This window comes from Cervus elaphus, chromosome 19 (assembly GCF_910594005.1).
Source record: "Cervus elaphus chromosome 19, mCerEla1.1, whole genome shotgun sequence".
Taxonomy (NCBI): Eukaryota; Metazoa; Chordata; class Mammalia; order Artiodactyla; family Cervidae; genus Cervus; species Cervus elaphus.
The window spans coordinates 79,370,065-79,393,719 of record NC_057833.1 but is presented as its reverse complement, the minus strand read 5'-3'; the positions used below and the strand labels follow the sequence as shown (position 1 = coordinate 79,393,719).

The window sequence follows — 23,655 nt, the reverse complement described above, 5'->3', positions numbered from 1 at the left end:
ACCAACCTAGACAGCATATTAAAAAGCAGAGGCATTACTTTGCCAACAAATGTCCATATAGTCAAAGCTATGGTTTTTCCAGTAGTCATGTATGGATGTGAGAGTTGGACTATAAAGAAAGTTGAGCACTGAAGAACTGATGCTTTTGAACTGTGGTTTTGGAGAAGACTCTTGAGAGTCCCTTGGACTGCAAGGAGATCGAACTAGTCAATCCTAAAGGAAATCAGCCCTGAATATGCATTGGAAGGACTGGTCTTGAAGCTGAATCTCCAATCATTTGGCCACCTGATGAAAAGAACTGATTCCTTGGAAAAGACCCTGATGCTGGGAAAGGTTGAAGGCAGGAGAAGGGAACGAAAGAGGATGAGATGGTTGGATGACATCACCGACTTGATGGACATAAGTTTTAGTAATCTCTGGGAGTTGGTGATGGGAAGGGAAGCCTGGTGTGCCACAGTCCATGGAATCAGAAAGAGTCAGACATGACTGAGTGGCTGAACTGAACTGTCTAGTATTTAATAAAAATTAACAGGCATAACAAGAGGCAGAACAGAGAAACAGATAATAACAGACCCACAGTGTCTGTAGTCATTGTCAACTTAAAAAATAGCCAAAACCTTAAATTTGAGAGTTATGTTTTATTTTGTGGGAATTTTTAGGATTTCAAGCCTGGGAGACAGCATCTCACATGACCCTGAGAGATGGAGGGTCTCTCCATCTGTTTCATGGAGGCAGGCGGGATGGGGAGTCAGGTTATAAAGAAATTTGCCACAAGGGGCAGGTAGTCTGAACAAAGAAGATTATTGTTAATTAAGGAAAATTATTTCCTTATAATTTATTAAGGAAATATTTCTTTAGATCTTTTGAGTTAAGAAATTTAGTGCTTTTCTATGTATAGGAAGATGCAAGAGTCTGTACTTAATGCAATCATTTCTTTAATATGCATCTCAGCTATTGGGGCCAGCATCCTGCAACTTGATTTTTCACATCCTTAGTTCCTCATTCACCATAGGGAGTGGGGGCAGCTTGTGGCAGCAGCTTAATGGCTGCCAGATTGGAGGCATTGCTCTTCCTCGGTGCCCTCCGGGCCTAGAAATTAAATTTGAAGGCTCAGAATAGCTGATGACTGTGACATCCTTGTTTACTATGGCAAGAAATGCTCTGTTTCACACATCAGACACAGGCTTTACAATAACTAGGACGAACCTGTTTAAGACAGCAGATACACTGCTTCTTAGAGAACTGGCATTTGAGCTGATCTTTGAAGACTGCTTGGGACTTCAATCAACCAAGTCCTTTCTTCTGAAAGAACTTGGGGGTTCACATTCAGCTCCTTCTAGCCAAAGATAATGAAGACAAAAGCAAGGAAGGGTCAAATTCAGGGGTATTTTATCCAGGACTCTATCGAATGTGTTTGTGCAAGGGGGAGAGAAAAGAACTCATTTTTGCTTATCTGTTTTAGGATTTCTTCAGTAAATCTGACCCATTTCTGGAAATTTTTCGAATGAATGATGATGCAACTCAGCAGCTTGTGCACCGAACTGAGGTGAGAAGTGCCATCTTCAGTTTTGCCATCTCATTTCCTTAAGATGATACACTGACCTTACCTTTCTTAATGTCTGTAGCTCTCCCCCAAGACCTGCAGTCTTCCCAGTCCTCTCTTTCTTCTGAATGTGGGTGTTATAAGAGGAGACCCTTTCTCACCCATATTCTCCACTACTGACCTTTAATACAGAAAGCCAGCAACTTATTAATAATAAAAATATGAATCCTAGTTAACATTTAAGGAGCGTGACTAGGTGCCAAGCAATCTGCCAAGTGATTTTGTATACATCATTTTATTTACATCTCACAACTATGCCCTGACATGGTTATTATTACCCCATATTACCGATGAAGAAGCTGAACTTTGAGGAGGTTAATTCACCTTCCAGTTCTCACAGTGAGCAAGAGGCAGAGCTAAGGTTTGAATTATGTGTGTTTGACCCTGAGCTTTGCTGTAATTTGAGAAGCCAGTCAGCCTCCCCGGGGAAGTCCACACCCAGTACTGATGTCAGGTCTGCATGTGAAGAGCTGCCCTGTGTCAGCAGGCACTTGATCTGGCTGCATCTCCCTCGCATACTCCCACCTTCTCTCCACATGTCTGTGAACCTCACCCTTCAGTGTCCCACCCACCACTGCCCGTGACCACACACCCACTTCACAACCAACCCTAGACTCCACTTTGTGTTGTATTTTACGTATAAGCTAGTTCAAGAGAGAGACCTGTTGGGGTGAGACGCGCCTTGGCAAGGAGAGATGGCGTGGAGCTGAGAGAACTGGTGTGCTTGCAGGGAAGGGCAGAGCAGGAAGGGACTGTCGTGTCTGCGACAGGGTTATAGCGGGCGCTGTGTTCCCACACCTCACACCGGAAATCCAGTTCCTTTTTCCTGAAGTGGTAGAGTTGCACGTAGCATTAGGGGGACATTTCATGTCATATATAAGGTAAGCAAAAACCGAATAATCTTGGACAGGCTAGTCTGTGAATGTCATTTGGTACATGGTTAGCATTTAATAAAAGAATGAATACATGAATAGAGTTGAATATAGATAGTATGTCCAGTGCCTGTAATAGTACAGTGTGACTCTTTGGACAGTCACAAACTATTCCCTAGGGAATAGTTTCAAATGCAACTTGGATGGTTACCCTGAGGGGCACCTCATCACCACCACCAAGTAGAACTTTTTCCCCACATAAAGGTTCCTTTGATGGAACAAAGTTCTTTCAGAAGAAGTAACTAAATGTTGGAGAGAATCAGAAGTAGTAGCCATTCATGCCTTTGCCCAGCCAGTGCACGGGGACTTGAATGTACGGGGAGAAGGAAGAGGGGTGGCATCATATTAGACTTCTTCTCTCCTGACAGTGGCCGTCCTCTCAGTTTTAGTTCTGGTAAGTTCCCCTGTTCCCAGAGCCTCTAACACTTCCCCATACCCCATTGTGAGGGGCTCCTGGAGTCTCACAGAAATGTGATTGTAAAGTTTCTGATGAATCAATCAACATAACATTGCTTTTTCCTCTTTGTTACTCAATAGATAGAAAATAACCAGGCAATACTATTCTCCCTGGGTAAGCACATGTGTACACACACACATACAGATTTTAATTTCAGAGGAAATTTCTAGTAGAAATTTTTATTTTCTATTGAGTTTTACATAACTGTTGCAATGAAAAATCTTCACTCTTAATATTTCTATAAAGGTGAGAGATTTAACCAAAATAATTTTATCTAACTTTTCTTCTCACTATCACTTTGATCATTCAAGGAATGAGAACAAAAAGCAAAGTCACACAGGAACATTATTTTTCTACTCTTTAATGCACTACAGGAAATTTAATAATGAGCCTGCAGTATACTCAATAATTCATCATTATATTAAGGAATTCAGAAGAAGAGGGAATCACTTATAAAATAATTATGTTGGATAGAGAATTAATTTTTTTTTACAATACTAAGATTTCTGCTAACTAAAAACTTCTTATGAAGAGAAATCAATATGACAGAATTCCATTTAACTTCATTTGTATGTCCCCTGGAACAGTGGTTCTCAAATATCATGCATCAGGATCGCCTAATGACCCACCTAGGGAGTTTCTGTCAGTATATCTGGTTGAAATCTAGGAATTTGTATTTAACAAGTTCCTGAAGTTCCAAGAATCACACTTTGGGGCCCACCCCCAGAGCATACAGTACAACCCTAGATACAGAACAAATACCCACACATTCTAAACCAAAATGAATTATTTGAATCATTTGATGGCAGAATAAGACTTGACTCAAATGGACCCTCAGGCAGGATTTAACCAAGTTCATGATCAGTAAACTGCTTTTAAAAGGATTACACTCCATTATAGTCTTAGTTTGTGATCCTGAAATTCTGAAGATCTATCTTCATGCCTTCCAAGCATACTCCTAGGATTTTTCTTCTGACTTGCAATCTGATCTAACCAAGGTCATGGGTCACCAAAGATCACTCAACTTCAGCAATAGAATTTCCCACCTATAGGCTTTATGTATGCTGACCTCAGTAGAAGGGAATTTATGCCATAGCACTGAGCTACAGAACAGGGGATCCTTTACCAGAGGCAGAGGCAGAGGCAGCCCATCTCCTTAATCCCACCCTCTTTTGATACAGAAGGGGTCATCTCCAACACCCACATACTGTACAATATTATTGTTATTATTCATAAAACAGCATCGAGGCTAGTGATCACAGGAGTTCTGCCCATAATGTTCACTTAGTGAGCACCTGTCAAAGGTTTACTACCTCAAGTTTTCATTAAGGCACCTGTTGCAGACAATTGTCCGTTTCATAAGCTTCTCAAGCTTTCAATGCTTCTCAAGTAGTTTTTATGTTGAAAGTGAAATTGTCAAGCATTTCCTCTCCTACCCACCACTCCTTTCTTTTTTCCTCAGGTTGTGATGAATAACTTAAGCCCAGCCTGGAAATCATTCAAAGTATCTGTAAACTCTCTATGCAGTGGAGATCCCGACCGCCGGCTGAAGGTCAGAAATCTGTCTATGTCTAAGAAATGCAGTTTTACATATTTAATCCTCCTGTTTCTCCTCAAGTGAATGTGGGCAGACTCAAAATTTTCTGTAGCTTTTACCTAGATCTCTTAGCATCTTGATGGAAAAAAACAAGGGGTTTCCTTCTGCTAGAGCCTATGAGGCTCCTGAGATAATAAGAGATAAATCCCAGTGGTGTTAGGTTGAGAGGCAAATCCCATGGCTTCTCAGAGAGAAATGTGGCAATAAGTTCAAGGACTAATTAGGAGTTATTATAAACACAAATACTGTTGTTGTCAGTTATCTACTGCTGCATAAAATACTACTCCAAAATTTAATATTTAAAACTATAGCCATTTATTTAGCTTATGGTTCTGTGCATTGGCAAGCTGAGTTCATCTAAGAGGCTCTTCTGGAGAAAGGCAATGGCAACCCACTCCACTATTTCTTGCCTAGAAACTCTCATGGACAGAGGAGTCTGGTGGGCTATAGTCTATGGGGTCACAAAAAGCTGGACATGACTGAGCACATGCACACCATGCCACAAGAGGATCTTCTCTTGGTCTCGGGTAGACTTCCTCATGTATATGCAGTCAGCTATACCAAGCAGAATGCCTCTCTTCCTGGGGTTTGTCTGGCTATCCTCTGGAATGATCAAGGTGGTGGGGACATTTGTTTCTCATCATTCAGCAGGTTAGCTTGGACTGATACACTAAGCAACTTTAAGGTCCAAAGGATCCAGGACAGAAGATGCACATGTCTTGAGGCCCAGTCTCAGATTCATATTAGGTCACTTCCTCTGTGTTCTACTGGCCAGTCACATGGCCATCTGAGATTCAGGGATGAGGAAATAGGACATGGACTCCACTTCTTGGTGGAAGGAGCTGCAGAGTATGGTGGCCACTTTTTTCAATCTGCCACACATGTTTTTTGAGTATCGTGGGAATGTAGAAGTTGGGAGAAAAGATGTGTTATGACAATCAGGATGACCAAAGAGGACAATAAAAAAAAAAAAAGTGCCAGAAGCAGATGCCCAGAGGCGTTCCTTTTGGTTCTTGGTCTGGCTCTCACTCTACCTTGGAAGTCCAGAACTCCATGTTGTCAGGGTCCCAGAGGTTATTCTATCTATCAGGATGACTAAGTAGATTCAACAGAGGCCAGAGCTATAAACCAAAAGACCAGTTGGTTCATGTTTAGTGAAAAACCCTCAAGCAGACTCAACATTCGTATCAGCTTTACCAGGTCATTTTCTCCATGTGGGATAACTACGAGGAGGACAGTTATTAGGGGGTGGTGTGAGAGCCTGAAAACAGAGCCGAGGAAGCTGGACAATGGAAATGTTTAATGGCTTCAGACTTTAAAAGCCTGGGTCACCTACTACCGCGGTGGAATAATAATAAGCAGATGAAACATTCATATTGGAGGCACCAGCTTCCCTGGAAAGTGTTGGATGGGCACTGCCAATGCCTATATTTGTAACTTTACACTTTCCTTACTCATTTTGCCCTGTAAACCTTTTTCTAGTGGATATAATTATTGGATTTGTCAATGTTATCCTTCAGATCAGAATCCAATCTGTCGGTTACTCCCAGACCCTTCATGTGACTTTACATCTTTGCTTAAAAGCATTCTGTATGGACTTTGTACTATCTGTGGACGTGCTTACTTCTGTGGTCTTGAGGAAGAGTTCAGAGTTATCCCTGATATCTCTTGTGGAAGCCTCCAATTTCACTGCAACTGTCTTTCATGCCAAAATCAAGACTCCTGGTTGTTTGGGCCTCAGGTGTAAGCTTATGTGCAGGGTGGCCAAGACCTACAGCTTCAGGTCTGAGGCGGGGCCTGTCACCTATACTCTGAGCCAGCCCATCCCACGCCCAGGAAGAGAAATGGACCCTTTGGGGCAAAAATAAGATAATGCCTATGTTAACCACAGGTCAACTTAGTCATGGGGAATTGCTAATTCAATAAAAGGAGATGGTTATCTGTAACTGAGTAAATAACAAAAATGTGGAGAAGGAGCATTTGGTGGTTTTTTGAGTGCTCTGCTGTCTGTCTGTAAAGGACAAGTGGGAATAAAAAAGAGACAAGAAGGAAGGAAGACACAGACAGAGAAAGGGAGGATCGGGATTTCTCAACAGCCGCACCATTGACATTTGGATTTTTTTGGCAGGGGCAGGGCGGGGTGGGGGGAGGTTGTCCTGTGCACTCACTGTAGGATGTTTAGCATCATCCCAGGCTACTAAACACTAGTAGTAGTACTTTAGCCCTGTCAATCATACAGACCAAGGTGTATTCAGACACTACTAAATGTCCCATGGAGGGTAAAATCATTTGGAGAATCACCTAGAAGGCTAGTTAAAGCAGATTCTTGGGCATTACCCACAGGGTTTCTGATTAAGCAGGTCTGGGTTGAGCCTGAAAATTTGCATTCTATAACTTCTTGGGTGATGCTAATGTTGCTGGCCCCAGACCACACTGAGACCCCCGGTACAGACATTTGCTCCTTCATTATAGCCCTTCCTCAGCTTAGTGCCCACCACCACTTTCCACCACCCAGTCTCCCCTCCACAATCTTTTCTCTGCCCAGCACTCATGCCCACCTTGTCCTCCCCAGGCCTTCAGGACTGGGCACATGCCTCTCCCTGCCTGGGATGCTTTCCTCACTCTCCTACTTTTCTTCTATTATCATCATCGCTACTTTCCTTCGGGTCTCTTCAATATCCCTCCACTTCCAGAAACCTTCCCTGATGTCTTTAGCTTCTAAGGGTGCCCTCCAGTTCTCTGCCCCCACCTCAGGGAGACACCTCTCCACTTGTTTAGAACCTTTCTGTTTCCATCTCTTTCCTGAGCGGGTGACTTGTTCCTGGATTGCTCCTGCAGCATGAGAATCATGTTTCTTTCCACGCGTATCCATGCATCCAGCCCAGTGCTTGGCATAGGGTATACACAGAAGCTGTTTCTAGAGGGAATGGATGGAGAACAGGGAGGTGCTAAAAGGTTGACAGCACCTCATTGGGCGAGAGGGAATACCCAGGTGTGCTGAGCTCCCTAGGTGACAAACCCAATATCGTCACTCACCTGCAGCTTTTTTGAGAGGCAGGAGAGACTTCCTACATTATTCTTTATTTGTATTCATTATTTTATCACAAATGCCATTGTGAAATTCTGATAGTGTTGTTCCCCTTTAGCTTTGCCTAATATAAAATGGTGCCATATGACATATTGGAAGGCAGCACCTCCTTGCCACAACAAAATTTAAAAAAAAGAAAGTGAACTTTTAAATTAAAAAAAGTTTTAAGCCCTCTGTCCACTTATATTCTCAGTCTTAGCAAAACTCTAACAATGAGATCTTGGTCCCAAATGAGACTTGATATCTTTAGCTCTCATTTATTCAGGGTCACAGTAACACCAAGTTGAAGTAAAGCCAGGGTTTTCTTTTGTTCTACTTTTCCTATTCCTCCTTTGTGGGGGAAAAAAAATTTAAGCAAATAAGTATTTTTCAGAAATTAATGTTTTGATTTATTATGAAAATTTTTAAACATACATAAAAGTAGTGACTTCTGTTTACAATAGCCAAGACATGGATGCAAACTTAATGTCCATCAACAGAGGAATGGATAAAAAAGATGTGGTGCATATATATAATGGAATACTACTCAACCTAAAAAATAATGAAATAATGCCATTTGTAGCAACATGGAAATGCCTGGGGATTACCATGCTGAGTGAAGTAAGTGAGACAGAGAAGGAGAAATATTGTATGACACCTCTTTTATGCAGAATCTAAAAAGAAATGATACAAATGAACTTATTTACAAAGCAGAAAGACTTATAGACTTAGAAAATGAATTTATGGTTGCCAGGTAGGAAGAATAGGGGATAGAGATAGGGAGTTTGGAATGGACGTGTACATGGACATGTACACACTATTATGTTTAAAATAGATAACCAACAATGACCTACTGTATAGCACAAGGAATTCTGATCAATGTTATGTGGCAGGCTGGATAAGAGGGAATTTTGAGAGAGATTGGATACATGTATACCTATAGCTAAGTCCCTTTGCTGTCCACTGAAACTATTACAACATTGTTACTCAACTATATTCCTCTCACCCTCAATCTTTCCCAGCATCACGGTCTTTCCAATAAGATGGTTCTTCACATCAGGTGGCCAAAGTATTGGAGCTTCAGCATCAATCTTTCCAATGAATATTCAGTGTTGATTTCCTTTAGGATTGACTGGTTTGATTTCCTTGCAGTTCAAGAGACTCTCAAGAGACTTCCCCAGCACCACAGTTTCAAGGCATCAATTCTTTGGTGCTCAGCCTTTTATTGTCCAACTCTCACATCCATGCATGACTACTAGAAAAGCATTAGCTCTGACTATACAGAACTTTGGCACAGAGTGATGTTTCTGCTTTTTAATACACTGTCTAAGTATGTCATAGCTTTTCTTCCAAGGTGCAAGTGTCTTTAATTTCATTACTTTAATCACCATCTGCAGTGATTTTGGAGCCCAAGATAATAAAGTCTGTCACTGTTTCCATTGTTTCTCTATTTGCCATGAAGTGATGGGGCTGAATACCATGATCTTAGTTTTTTGAGTGTTGAGTTTTAAGCCAGTTCTTTTTCTCTTTCACTTTCATCAAGAGGCTCTTTATTTCCTCTTCACTTTCTGTCATAAGGGTTGTGTCATCTGTGTATCTGAGGTTATTGATATTTCTCCTGGCAATGTTGATTCCAGCTTATGACTCATTCAGCCCAGCATTTCACATGATGTACTCTATATAGAAGTTAAATAAGCAGGGTGACAACAGCTTTGACATATTCCTTTCCCAATTTTGAACCAGTCTGTTGTTCCATGTCCAGTTCTAATTGTTGCTTCTTATCCTACATACAGGTTTCTCAGGAGACAGGTGGTCGGGCATTCCTATCTTTAAGAATTTTCCAGTTTGTTGTAATCCACATAATCAAAGGCATTAGCATAGTCAATGAAGCAGAAGTACCTTTTTTCTGGAATTCTCTTCCTTTATACATGATTGAACAAATGTTGGCAATTTGATCTCTGGTTCCTCTGCCTTTTCTAAATCCAGCTTGTGCAACTGGAAGTTCTCAGTTCATGTACTGTTGAAGTCTAGCTTGAAGGATTTTGAGCATTACCTTGCTAGCATGTGAAATGAGTGCAATTGGGCAGTAGTTTGAACATCCTTTGGCATTGCCCTTCTTTGGGACTGGAATGAAAACTGACTTTCTCCAGTCCTGTGGCCACTGCTGAGTTTTCCATTGAGTGCAGCACTTTAACAGCATCATCTTTTGATATTTGAAATAACTCAGTTGGAGTTCCATCACCTCCTCTAGCTTTGTTCGTAGTAATGGTTCCTAAGACGACTTGACTTCACACTACAGGATGTCTGGTTCTGGGTGAGTGGCCAAACCATCATAGTTATCTGGGTCATTAAGACTTTTCTTGTACAGTTCGTCTGTGTATTCTTGCCACCTCTTCTTAGTCTCTTCTGCTTCTGTTAGGTCCTTACCATTTCTGTCCTTTATTGTGCCCATCTTTGCATGAAATGTCCCCTTGGTATCTCCAATTTTCTTGAAGAGATCTATAGTCTTTCCCATTCTATCGTTTTCTCTATTTCTTCGTACTGTTCACTTAAGAAGGCCTTCTGATCTCTCCTTGCTATTTTCTGGAACTCTGCATTCAGTTGGGTATATCTTTCCTTTTTTCCTTTGCCTTTTGCTTCTCTTCTTTTCTCAGCTATTTGGAAGGCCTCCTCAGACAACCATTTTACCTTTTTGCATTTCTTTTTCTTGGGGATGGTTTTGGTCACTGTCTCCTGTACAAACCTCTGTCCATAGTTCTTCAGGCACTCTATGTATCAGATCTAATCCCTTGAATCTATTTGTCACTTTTACTGTATAATCATAAGGCATTTGGTTTAGGTCACACCAGAATGGCTTAGTGGTTTTCCCTACTTTCTTCAAGTTATGTCTGAATTTTGCAATAAGGAGCTCATGATCTGAGCCACAGTCAACTCCAGGTCTTGTTTTTGCAGACTGTATAGAGCTTCTCCATCTTCAGCTACAAAGAATATAATCAATCTGATTTTGGTATTAACCATCTAGTGACGTTCCTGTGTAGAGTTGTCTCTTGTTGGAAAAGGGTCTTTGCTATGACCAATGCATTCTATTGGCAAAACTCTGTTAGTCTTTGACCCTCTTCATTCTGTACTCCAAGGCCAAACTTTCCCATTACTCCAGGTGTCTCTTGACTTCCTACTTTTGCATTCCAGTCCCCTAGGATGAAAAGGACATCTTCTATTGGTGTTAGTTCTAGAAAGTCTTTCAGGTCATCATAGAACCACTCAGCTTCAGCTTCTTTGGCACTAGTGGTTGGGGCATAGACTTGGATTACTGTAATGTTGAATGTTTTGCTTGGAAATAATCCAGTATCATTCTGTTGCTTTTGAGATTGCACCAAATTAGTGCATTTTGGACTCTTTTGTTGACTATGAGGGCTACTCCATTTCTTCCAAAGGATTCTTACCCACAGTAGCAGACATAATGGTCATGTGAATTAAATTCACCCATTCCTGTCCATTTTAATTCACTCCTAAATTGTTGATGTTCACTCTTGCCATCTCCTGTTTGACCAAGTTCAATTTACCTCGATTCATGGACCTAACATTCCAGGTTCCTATGCAATGTTGTTCTTTACAGCTTTGGAATTTACTTTCACCATTAGACACATCCTTAACTGGGTATTGTTGTTTCCACTTTGACTCAGCTTCTTCATTCTTTCTGGAGTTATTTTTCTGCTCTTCCCCAGTAGCATATTGGTCACCTACCAACCTGAGGGGCTCATCTTGCAGTGTCATATCTTTTTGCCTTTTCATACTGTCCATGGGGTTCTCAAGGCAAGAATGCTAAATTTGGGGTTTGTGGGGTATTTTTTCAAATTAATATGTGAACAGGGTCCAAGCATTGCATTTGACTGAAATGTCTCCAATCTCGTTCAGTCTCTCTCCCTCTTTTTTATTCTTGCAACTTACTGAAGAAACCAGACTGTTTTTTTCTCTGTGTACCCTGTAAATAGCTAGCTGGATTTGATCAGATTCAGGGATTGTTTTGTAGCAAGAATGTTTTACAAGGGATGGTGCTCTTTTATGATCTTAACAGTCACTGAGGCATATTGCCTAGATACATTATTTCATTAGAATTTCCAAAATGGTAGTTTTCTAATTCTGTTATTTCTTCTTTATTATTTAGAGTTCTTTACAGAAAAACTGTTTGGTTAACAGTTCAACACCTATTTGGTTCCCTGAGGTGTGATTTGTATAAGAAAGACAGGAAAATGCTTTATTCTTTCTTTTTTAAAAATAATTTTCAGAATAATACGTTTCTACTCTAGCATCCTTCATTGGTGACTAATGGGATCCCTCATATTATCAAAAATTCATGATTTTTTAATGTATTCTAGTGTTTCAATCTATTTCAGTTAATATTATTCCTTTGAAATCTTATATCATTCCATGTTTCATCGGTTAAAACCTCTTTAAATTGTCTCTTGAGTTCTTTTGATGTAAGCTTAGTAGTTTGAATAGGGTAGGGGGTGGAAAGGAGGTTCAAGAGGGACGGGACATATGTATACCTATGGCTGATTCATGTTGATGTATGATAGAAACCAACACAACATTGTAAGCAATTATCCTCCAATTAAATATATTTTAAAAAATAGTTTCCTTGCTTTCTGGTATCAATTTTTTAAGTTCAAGAGTTTGAATTTTTTTCTGTAAGATATGTATCTCCTTACGGATGCTCAATCATACTTTAAAGTCTAGAGATAATTCCTCTCCATGGTTGAAGCTCTAACCCATGGAACTGTTGGGTTTCTTTGTTTCATTTTGCTTTCAGCTTTTAGAATTTAATTTTCAACGAAATTAGTTTTATAATTATATAAAATGCTTACATGATTCTAAAGTCAAAACTACAAAACAAAATATATTCAGACAAACTTAGCTCCTATTCTGTTTCTTCTAGTTTTTACTCTCTTCCTGTATAAGTAATTGTTATGTAGCACATTTTAATACCTGATAGAACCAGCTTTTCTCACTTCTGTATTCTTTGTCTTTTAAGGATTTTCTTGAATATTTTCTTGTTACTCTTTCAGTCAGTTCTTTCATTGAATTTATAAGCAACTAATTGTTCAATCACCTAGCCATGTCTGACTCTTCGTGACCCCAGAGACTGCAGCATGCCAGGCCTCTCTGTCCATCACCATCTCCCAGAGTTTGCCCAAGTTCATGTCCCAGTGAACTGGTGATGCCATCTGACCATCGCATCCTCTGTCACCCTCTTCTCCATCTGCCTTCAATCTTTCCCAGCAACAAGGTCTTTTCCAGTGAGTCAGCTCTTCACATCAGGTGGCCAAAGTATTAGAGCTTCAGCTTCAGCATCAGTCCTCTCAATGAGTATTCAGTGTTGATTTCCTTTAAGTTTGACTGGTTTGATCTCCTTGCTGTCGAGTGGACTCTCAAGAGTTTTCTCCAGCACCACAGTTAGAAAGCATCAATTCTTTGGTGCTCTGCTTTCTTTGTGGTCCAGTTCTCACATCCACACATGACTACTGGAAAGACCACAGCCTTGCCTATATGTACCTTTGTCAGAAGAGTGACACGCTGTCTAGCTTTGCATAATATTCCTGCTGAGAAGCAACCATATTCTAATTTAATAACTGCAGTCACCATCCACAGTGATTTTAGAGCCCAAGAAGAGGAAATCTGTCACTGCTGCCACCTTCCCCTTCTATTTGCCATGAAGTGATGGGACCAGATGCCATGATCTTATTTTTTTAATATTTAGTTTTAAGCTGGCTTTATCACCTCCTCCTTTACCCTCATCAAGAAGTTCTTTAGTTCCTCTTCACTTTCTGCCATTAGAGTGGTATCATCTGCATATCACTGAGGTTGTTGATATTTCTCCCAGCAATCTTGAGTCCAGCTTATAATTCATCCAGCCTGGCATTTCTCATCATGTGCTCTGTGTATAAGTTAAATAAACATGGTGACAATAAGCAGATTTGTCATACTCCTTTCTCAATCCTGAACCAGTCAGTTGTTCCATACAGGGTTCTAACAGTTGCTTCTTGACCTGCATACAGGTTTCTCAGGAGACAGGTAAGATGGTCTGGAATTCCCATCTCTTTAAGAGTTTTCCATCGGCTTTAGCATAGTCAATGAAACAAAGGTAGATGTTTTTTCTGGATTTCCCTTGCTTTCTCTATGATCCAGCAAATGTTGGCAATTTGATCTCTGTTTCCCCTGTCTTTTTGAAACCCATCTTGGACATCTGTAAGTTTTGGTTCATTTAATGCTGAAGCCTAGCCTGCAGGATATCAAGCATAAACTTACTAGCATGGGAGATGAGTGCAATTGTCCAGTGATTTGAACATTCTTTAGTACAGCACTGCCCTTCTTGAAAGTTGGAATAAGGATAGACTTTTTCCAGTCCTGTGGACACCACTGCTGGGTTTTCCAAATTTGCTGATATAAGCAACTAGTACCAGAAGGCAAAAACTGATAGTGTTTTTATTGAAATTGCAAAGGAAATCTCTTCTAATGCTGTGCTCCCAGCCCAGAACATGACTTTTCTTCCAGTTCATTCAAGTCTCCTTTTGTGTTTGCAAGAGCACTAGTGTTCCTCTTAGACGTTTAGAATCTTTAAATTTATGCCTAGTTTATTTCTGTGTGTCTTTCTTTCTCTTCCATTACTCCTTCAGACTATTGTTTGTAAACATAAAAGCTATTGAATTGTTTCCTCAAATTACTATTTTACTGTTTTGTTGTTGTTTATAGTAATTTTCTGTAATTTTTTAGAGTTTTAAAAATATATTTCATCTGGAAATAGTGATAGTTTTGCCCCTACTTACTTACCTAGTGATTCTCCTTATTTCTTTATGTGTGTGGACCAGAGCTCCCAACACAGTGTTAAATAGTAGTAGAGAATGGAGGGCATCCTCGTTAGCCTTATCCATCACTATAATGAAAAAACCTCTGGTGTTTCCCTATTAATTCTGAGAGGTTAATTTTCTAAAGTAATTGTGAAGGTGTCAGAGAATTTTCTCAACCATGTCAGAGAATTTTCTCAACCATGTCTACTGAGCCTTAAATACCTGTGGTAGGATTCATAGAGGATTCTTTCTTGGTAACTCAAGAGACGATGCTGCAACCAGCTGAAATGTCTTCTGAAGTATGTAAAAGACTTTGCACCACTTCCTGAGTTGATTTAGGGTTACACTTAATGTTATCTATTTAACAAAGTATTCTAGTAGTCATGTATAGATGTGAGAGTTGGACCACACAGAAAGCTGAGCACCAAAGAATTGATGCTTTTGAACTGTGGTGTTGGAGAAGACTCTTGAGAGTCCCTTGAACTGCAAGGAGATCCAACCAGTCCATCCTAAAGGAAATCAGTCCAGAATATTCATTGGAAGGACTGATGCTGAAACTGAAGCTTTGGCCACCTGATACAAAGAACTGACTCCTTGGAAAAGACTCTGATGCTGGGAAAGATCGAAGGCAGCAGAAGAAGGGGACAACAGAGGTTGAGATGGTTGGATGGGATCACTGACTTGATTGACATAAGTTTGAGCAAAGTCCAGGAGTCAGTGATGGACAGGGAAGCCTGGAGTGAAGCCCTAAAACTGAACTGATGTATTTAATATCTAATACTACCTATTTAATGAAATATGTTTAATAATTGATATTAGTTATTTAATGAAATTCATATTTTATATTAGCTATTCAGTGAAATATATTTAACATTAGCAATTGAATGAAATTATCCATGATTTCAATGGCATATTGGTTCAGTTCAGTTCAGTAACTCAGTCATGTCTAGCTTTTTGAAACCCCATGGACTGTAGCATGCCAGGCCTCCCTGTCCATCACCAACTCCCAGAGATTACTCAGACTCATGTCCATCGAGTTGGTGATGCCATCCAACCATCTCATCCTCTGTCATTCCCTTCTCCTCCCACCTTCAATCTTTCCCAGCATCAGGGTCTTTTCCAATGAGTCATTTCTTCGCATCAGCTGGCCAAACTATTGGAGTTTCAGCTTCAGCATCAGTCCTTCCAATGAATATTCTGGACTGATTTCCTTTAGGATGGACTGCTCGGATCTCCTTGCAGTCCAAGGGACTCTCAAGAGTCTTTTCCAACACCACAGTTCCAAAGCATCAAATCTTCGGTGCTCAGCTTTCTTCACAGTCCAACTCTCACATCCATATATGACTACTGGAAAAACCATCAAAATCACAACTTCATTTACTTCTAACCAAATTATGAGGTAGAGTCCATGTGTTCCTTTTACAGATGAAAAAAACTAAGGCTCAAAATCCCGTGCATTCAAATGCCAGATTTCATGCTTTTTGTTGAATTGTACTGCCTCTATTTTGTTGTATTTCTTATAAAATAAGTCATCCTTACTTTATAATATCATTATATCCATATCCCATTAATCTCACCCAACCAAAATGGTTATCATCATTCAAATATTTAATAGAAGGACTTGTCTCTATGTAACATATTTCATAAAATCTGAGAAGCCATCAACTATTCACTATACCACTAAAGGGAGAAAAAACACTCTCAGTGAAGCTATAACACAGTGCTTTCCTACCAATTTGTGGGTTAAGAAAATTAATATGTGTCTCTTTGATCCTGTGAAATATGATATGAATCATTTCCTTTGATTTTATCAACACATTATTAATACCTAGTATATATTTGTTAGGAGACACTGCTGGTATTTAGAATAGATTCTTCCAGAAGGGAATCTTAAAGAGGAAGAGAGGGAAAGGGGACCCCCAGCAAGTATTATTAACACCCTAACACTGGGGGAAAGACCATGCAGAACAACCCAAATACCGTGTAAACACCCTGAGGCCATTTTCTGTCCTATTCTCTGGTGCTCAAACTGTACAGGTAACTTGTAGATTTTCCCCTAGTGAGTTTATCAGGCATCCTCTGAGGATAACTGATAGAAGCTAGTTGTTTTGAAGAGGAGTCTAGGATGATGAAGACCAGTTGTTTCTGTATGAACTTGCCACCCAGCCTTATTCAGCAGAGAGGCCCAGGTTATTAACTGAGGTCATGGTGGGGTGGGCACAAGCTAGACAGAACCAGGAGAAATAAGTAGTAGAAAAGAAAGAGAAGCAGGTCCCCAAAGTCAAAGCAGAGGCGAGAATCTCAGGAAACCATGAGGGTTGAGAGGAGGCCTGGACACACATCTAAAGCAATGGCATCTTGGCATACAATGGTATCTTCGCCCACTGCTCATCTTGCTCCTTCTTCGTGCCCTCCCTCTTCTGCAGCCATGCCTGGGTGATTTAAAGCAGCATGTTTACAAGCTCCCTCCTAACACCTCAAAGTCAGATTCCTGGTCAGTCAGCAAAGTGCTCTGTGGAATCAGAATCCCAGTGGTCCCAGAAGTTTCAGTGTAAAGGTTTTCCTAAGCAGTGCTGGTGCAGGCCATTTGCCAAGCATACATGGATAAACAGTCTTCTTACTGAATCTCCAAACTAAGCTGGCTTCCTGGCACTTCTATTAGGTAGCTCAGTGTTTTTCCTGCCACTTCACTGCAAAGCTAACGTTTGCTCCTCCTCTATAGGCAATCTTAGCATTTGTCCTTGTCTTCTATCCAGCTGTTCCTGTACTCTCTTCTCACGTGTGACTAGGCCATCTTTTCCGCAAAATCCATGTCTTTGCTTTGGACTCTCTGAGCCAGAGTGTCACACAACTGCTTAATGGATTGGACTCCTGGAGTTTGCCCAGAACATTCCCCCTTTATTCCCAACACCCATGTGACTCCTTACTCCCAGACCCTAAGTGTTGCTGAACCTTTGGATTTAGTTGCCATATTTTTTTCATCCTTAACAAACCCCACTTCTTACTGCTTGGAAAGGAAGAAACCCCACCCCTGCTCCAACCCCAGGATCTTAATCCTTGGCAGTGGCCCCAATTCAGCCCCATAGTTGCCCCAAACTCATAGAAGGGGCTTTAATCATTAGAAAACCCATGGCTTACACCAGCATTTCCTGATTTTTGGTAAAAAACAGAGCAAGTTGGAATTGAGAGGTTCATCACTATGTTCAGTGTTGCTGGAAACCCCCCAGTAAAGAACCTGACATTCCCAGGCAGTTGGGAAGCAAGTTCGCTTCCTTCTCTGCCTACCTGATAATAGAAAGGGAAAAATTGGGGGGTGGCTCAGGGTCCTGTGAAGCTTTCTCAATATCTGTTAAAATGTAAGTGCTTTCTTGATGGCCTTTGGACTCTAGGGCTGCTGGTTTTGTGCCTGTCGATAGCCTGCTTAACCTAGATGCCCTGCAATTACCAGAAGACTGCACTCACCAAGGTGTCTCTGTATTGGATCAGCCCTGGCTCAAGAATTCTCAACGCTACTTTAAGTAAATGGCACCTGAGCCCAGCAGGCTTGCCCCTCCTGAGATCCGTAATCAATACAGTACTGCAGCAAGAAAAAGCAACAGCTAGCTTAAAGAATGTTCAATCATGCAGGAAGAGAGGTTTCTGAATGAGAGAAAAACTACACATTCTCTTAATTTTAATAATATTTTTCCTTTTCATTAATATTATTTCCCTTTTTACAGATCAGTAATTTAAAAGTCTGTTTGAGGAAATTGCTTAAGATTACTTAGCAAACTAAGTACAGCCTTAGTTTAAAACCAGGTCTCACATGCTGTATCATTGTGGTTCTTCACTGTTAAAGGACAGTTAACATTCACTGAGCATGCACCCACCAGCTCCCAGGTGCTATGTTGGACACTGCTTAAATTATCTCATTTAAGCCTATAATTATCTTAGGTTAAATAATGCTGCAGTAACAAAGAGCCTCCATGCAATATAAGCTTATGTCTTGCTCACATAACAATTAGAACTAGAACTTTCTAATCAGTGTCTGATTAGAAAGCCTCTCCTCTGTGCAGTGATTCAGAACCCAAGTTGCTTCTATCTTGTGCCTCCTCCAGACTCTAGGGCCTCAGTGTTACTTGCATTGACAGGAAGAAAGGTAAAAAATGGGGAGAGTGCAGTCTGTAGAAGTTTTAGCTGAAAACAGCACTTGGCACTGCTGCCTATATTCCAATGATTAGAGCTCAGTCAAATGGCCACACTGAACTGCAGTAGAGGCTGAGAAATGTGGTCTAGTTGGATTTTAGGTGGTTTTTTGATGGCTAGTGAGCTGGCTTTTCCACAGGGTGACTCTCTTAATATCCCCATTTTGCAGATGAGAAAACTGAGGCTTGGAAAAGGGAAATCATTTGACTCAATTCACAGAACTTGGAAGAGACATAACCAGAATCGTGTCTGTCTGCCTCTGTCCAATAAAACTCTCTGTGATGGAATATTTTGTATCTGTGATGATCAAGAAAGTAGCCACTGCCCATATGTGGCCAGAGCAATCCTCTCTTTCTCTTCAAGGAGCCTTCCTATATCCACTCATCCCATCCTGGGAACCCATTCCTTCTTCTCCAAAAAACACCATCCCAGGAGAAAATTTCTCCCTCTTCATGTGTTGAGTACTCACTGTTCATGGGAGACATTCTCTGCCCAGTCTCCCCATTGATTCCAAATGGGGAGGAGTGGGTGTCCTAAAAATCAGGTCAAAAGTAGGTACTTCAATGCAAAGATAATTTTTTCATTGTGGGGAATCAAGTCTGATTTCCTCAATATCTAAGAAAAGAGAACACCTTTTCAAAGTGCTGTGTTCCTCCCCTAGGAAGCTATACCATCTGGTCTTCTATAAAAAAGGAACCTTGCAAGTTAGTGCTTAATACTTAATGGGTATACATTTTCAGTGGGGAAGATGAAAAAGTCTGAAGATGGATGGTGGTGATGGGTACACAGCAGTGTGAATATATTTAATGCCACAGAGCTATGCACTTAAAATGGTTAAAAGTAGATTTTGTGTTATTTATCTTTTTCTACAATGGAAAAAAAATGTGTGCAAAAAAAGAATCTTCTTAAAAAAAAAAAAAAGAAGAATCTTCTTCCTGGTGACTTAGAACTTGCTGCTTGTGAAACACCTGCTTGGCATTACTCTACTAAAGAGCATTTGAGTGCTGCCCACACGGGGGACACTGCACCTAGGATGGCTCTTGCTAGCACAGTAACCTGGGATGAGGGTGTGGCAACTCCTCAGACCCCCAGACTCCCCCCTTTCCCTCTTAGAAACCATTGTGGGGTGTAGGGGAGGTCCTTCCTTGCCACATTATGAGTGAAAACGGTAGAAGAGTTGGCACGATCTAGCCCAACTGTTTTGTGGGGATAATTGTCAATGGTTATGCTCCAATTAACTCAAAAAAGATTTTTGAGGAAATTACCTTTGGAAAATACTTTGAAGTTCTGAACTAAGAAAACCAAATAAACACTAATCAGTGCCCTGGTGAGATCTCTCATGTAAAGAGGGAGCCCTCTTGCCATCCACAGTGGACATTTCCCACTAAAGAGAACATCTATTTCAATAAATTGTAATTTATTGCTCTGATGAGAAGCAATTTCCTCACATTATTTAACCCATCAATTCCTGCCTCTTCACTGAAAATTAAGATAGCTAACTCACTCTGGACCAAGTTGCTGAATGAAGGCAAGGAAGGAATGCACTGTGAGGATGCTCTGTACAGCCTTCAGGCACAATTCAACCCGACGGGGCTCCCTGTTCCAATGAATGATGCTGTGTGCGGGTGACATGGGCATTTCCCTTATGCTGGTTGCTCTTGTTTGCTTATGTGTTTGTATTTATTTAGGTCACTGTTCATCGCTTATTGTACCACTGTGTTAGCATTGAAGCTGAAAAAGTTAAGTTGCCTCAAGATCTCAATTTTCATGTTTGTACTTTCGAAAATGTTTTTAAATGTAGCCTTGTCAATAGGAAAGTTTTCATAAACTGGGTTGACATCCCGAGAGGCCATTGTATTGAGTCCATTTCTGTAGGGCATTCAGCTACTCTCCAACATTTTAAACATTAAAGAGGAATGTAGGTTTAAATAAATAAGGATTGCAATCTGTAGCCATCCTGTGCATTTCTTGTGAAAAGTCTTTTCAATAGAATTTCAAATAAAACATTAACAGAGCCCTCTTTTATGAGGAAGGATAACTTTTATAGAGAGTTATTGAGGCCTAGATAAATGACCTTTTCACAGGTGCTGGGGGTCCACAGGCCTTCCTTCTCAGGAGCTGGAGGAGGTATCAACATCTCTTCATGGCCACTGTGCTCATGAAACCCCTGCTGCTAAAAGGTGCTCAGGCTTCTAAAAAAGGATTGGAGAAGGCTAAGATTTTGTCTGTGGGGAGTACATGAAACAATTGTCAGGGGAGAGCAGACTGACATCATAAGAAATAAAATATTTGTCCCCTGGGAGCATGTGAGTTCCTTCCTTCCTGTGACCTTACACTCATGACAGAGGTTGCAGATGTCCATCCCAATGAGGAAAATAAAGCTAGAATGATCATCACCCCACCTCTACCCAACAAGTTAGAAACAAGTGAGATGCTTTTCGTGTTGCCTAGGTTGGCCGCTCAGCTAAACAACTCCTGCCGGGCCCCTGTCCACCTGCTGTGGTCTGTCTCTAGCTTCTTTTATTATTCAGCCACTCAGACTTGATGGGTCCTGGAAGAAGTGACCCCTGTTAGAATTAGATGCATACATCAGGAGACCAATATATGAATTTATAAAATGTTCAATAATTGAACAAAACTATAATCTCGTTCGTGGGGAACCTGGTGCTAAACCATTTGTAGACGACCTGCTTCTGGGTCGGGGGTTCGTACGTAGCAGAGCAGCTCCCTCGCTGCGATCTATTGAAAGTCAGCCCTCGACACAAGGGTAAAAAAAAAAAAAAACAACTATAATCTCCATTCTCCACACAAGGTACTCATTTCCTGATATCTAAAACTTTAAGAAGCAGAGTTAGCCATCAGAACATTGCTTGAAAAATCAAGGCCAGGGCATATGAGGAATCTTGAGAGATACTACTGTGGTTAGCGGTGGACAGAAAAACCCCCTTGGAGAGTCTGAGTAATAGAATATTTGCCTTTTAAAATGCAGACAATTTCAGGGCTACACATACTCATTAAGGCTGATCTCTGGCCCAGAGCCCTGGGCTGAGCTATGGAGAGTCTTGTCAAAATATAATTTTCCAAAAGTTAAAAGCATGACTCATTTGACTATCAGTGATCACATATCAAAAATTTTAATCAACTCATTCATTGTTGAGGAAACCAATATGATGATACACTATTTTCTAAGAGGAATAGGGTTTGCACAGTCTTTTTATTTAAACATGACTAGACTAAGATTTCTAAATGCAAAATTTGTCAGTGTTCCTCACAGCAACAAATCATAAATTTCAAGGTTATCTTTGCTATTATGTAGAAATCACTGCATCATATGTAAGTTTAACATATATAACTTTGCAGAGTCTGAGCTCTCAATTAATAAGTAATAAATAGCAAAATCTTGCGATGGTACATTCTTGTAGAAAAATCAATCATCCTTGGACCTGTTAAACAAAGCTTCAGTATACCTTTGAAAGGACTTGCAGAGTCACTCTTGATGTGTTTCCAGGTTATGGATAATTTTTTTTTAATTCATTGGCCCCCTAGTTCACATTTCTGGAATTTGATATATGCTTGAAATTTCTGTCTGTCCTCCTTCGCTCCCTCTCCATCTCCGAATGGCTGTAACATTCTTAACTTTCAGATGTCAGCTCAAAACCCAGCCACTCTGAAATGTCTAAGGGGTTCATACATATATTTGTTCAAGTACTGTCTGTCTCACCACCCTATTAATCTCTCTGATGGCACTTATCATCATCTGTCATCCTCATGTTTACTTGTTTACATGTTTATTGTCTGTCTCCTATCCTGAAGTGCATGTACCAAAGTCCAAGAGAAAGGAATTGGCCTATCTAAATCACCTTTATATCTTTAGCTCCTAAAGCAGTACTGAGCATTATAGTTGATGCTTGATAAATATTTGCCTAATGGATGGATGCAGGCATGCATGAATTAATGCATGGATAGATGGTGTATATGCATGCCCACAGTTACACTATCAAGATCTTTTGGAAGCATTCTGCAAATTTTTGCTCTTTGGCCTACCCTTTTAAGGGTTCCAAGAAAAACACTCCTCTCATCCACTTACTTATTCTTGCTCTCACATATATTGACACGATTAACGTCTTATTGGCATCCATCACTTTGACTTGGAACACTTCCTTTTATGTAAGGCAAGTCTAAGTGCATTACAAAAACATTCCTTCCTCATTGCCAGTGTCTTGGAGAACACCCCACTACAGCCCATTTACCATCATGTCCCTCTGTTGATAGTTTCTCCCTTAAACTTAAGCACGTCTTTCCTTCTACCAGGCATGTAGGATTGCAAGAAGGAAAGAAAGGAAGAGGGAAGTCTGAATGAGGGGGAAACCAATAGGAAAAGACACTCCCTCAGGAAAAAGAGCTAGAATGAAAGCCACAAAGAGGATAAACTAGATCTTGGCCTCAGCTAGCTCTCACAGCATAGCTCTTGGAGGCCAGTGGGGCCAAAATTCCTCTCAGAAAAGAAAGAGAAGGAAAGTAGCCTTGTGAATTTTCCAAATGCTAAGTCTCAGACAATCTCTCAAATAGCAGGGACCAAATCTAAGACTGGGAATGAAAAATTCTAGTTCATCTGTAAGCTGTAAGATTTTCAATGGAAAAAGTCAGGAGACAGAGGTAGGGTGAATGAAACAAGCAGGATTCAATTAAGTCCCCCAGAGTAGGTGAGAAAAGAAAGGACCATCTTCTATATTCTGATCCTCAGAACTTTTTCTATAATTTCATTTTCTTTTTTTTTTTTACTTGTATTTCCCTTGGCAATTAAACATCTATCCAAATTTTATTGCTGTTGACCACCCAGATGCCTGGCTGCACTCATTTAAAATACGTTATGACAGCTATCCCACGAAAGAGTAAAATCACTAAATGGACTTGTCAGGAAGCATTACCTCCAGCTCATCTCCCCTGCAGACCAGCTGGTCCTCTTCAT

The 23,655-nt window shown here is 40.5% G+C and overlaps 1 protein-coding gene across 6 annotated transcripts in view; it reads left to right on the top strand.

Moving 5' to 3' along the window:
- Positions 1 to 23,655, top strand: part of CPNE4 (copine 4) — a 656,552-nt gene that overhangs the window by 498,959 nt on the left and 133,938 nt on the right. For all 6 annotated transcript variants that reach the window (XM_043875010.1, XM_043875009.1, XM_043875011.1 and 3 more), the window contains exons 6-7: positions 1,463 to 1,546; positions 4,455 to 4,544. In XM_043875010.1, coding sequence (XP_043730945.1) covers positions 1,463 to 1,546; positions 4,455 to 4,544 — 174 coding nt within the window. The remainder of the gene's footprint in view (positions 1 to 1,462; positions 1,547 to 4,454; positions 4,545 to 23,655) is intronic.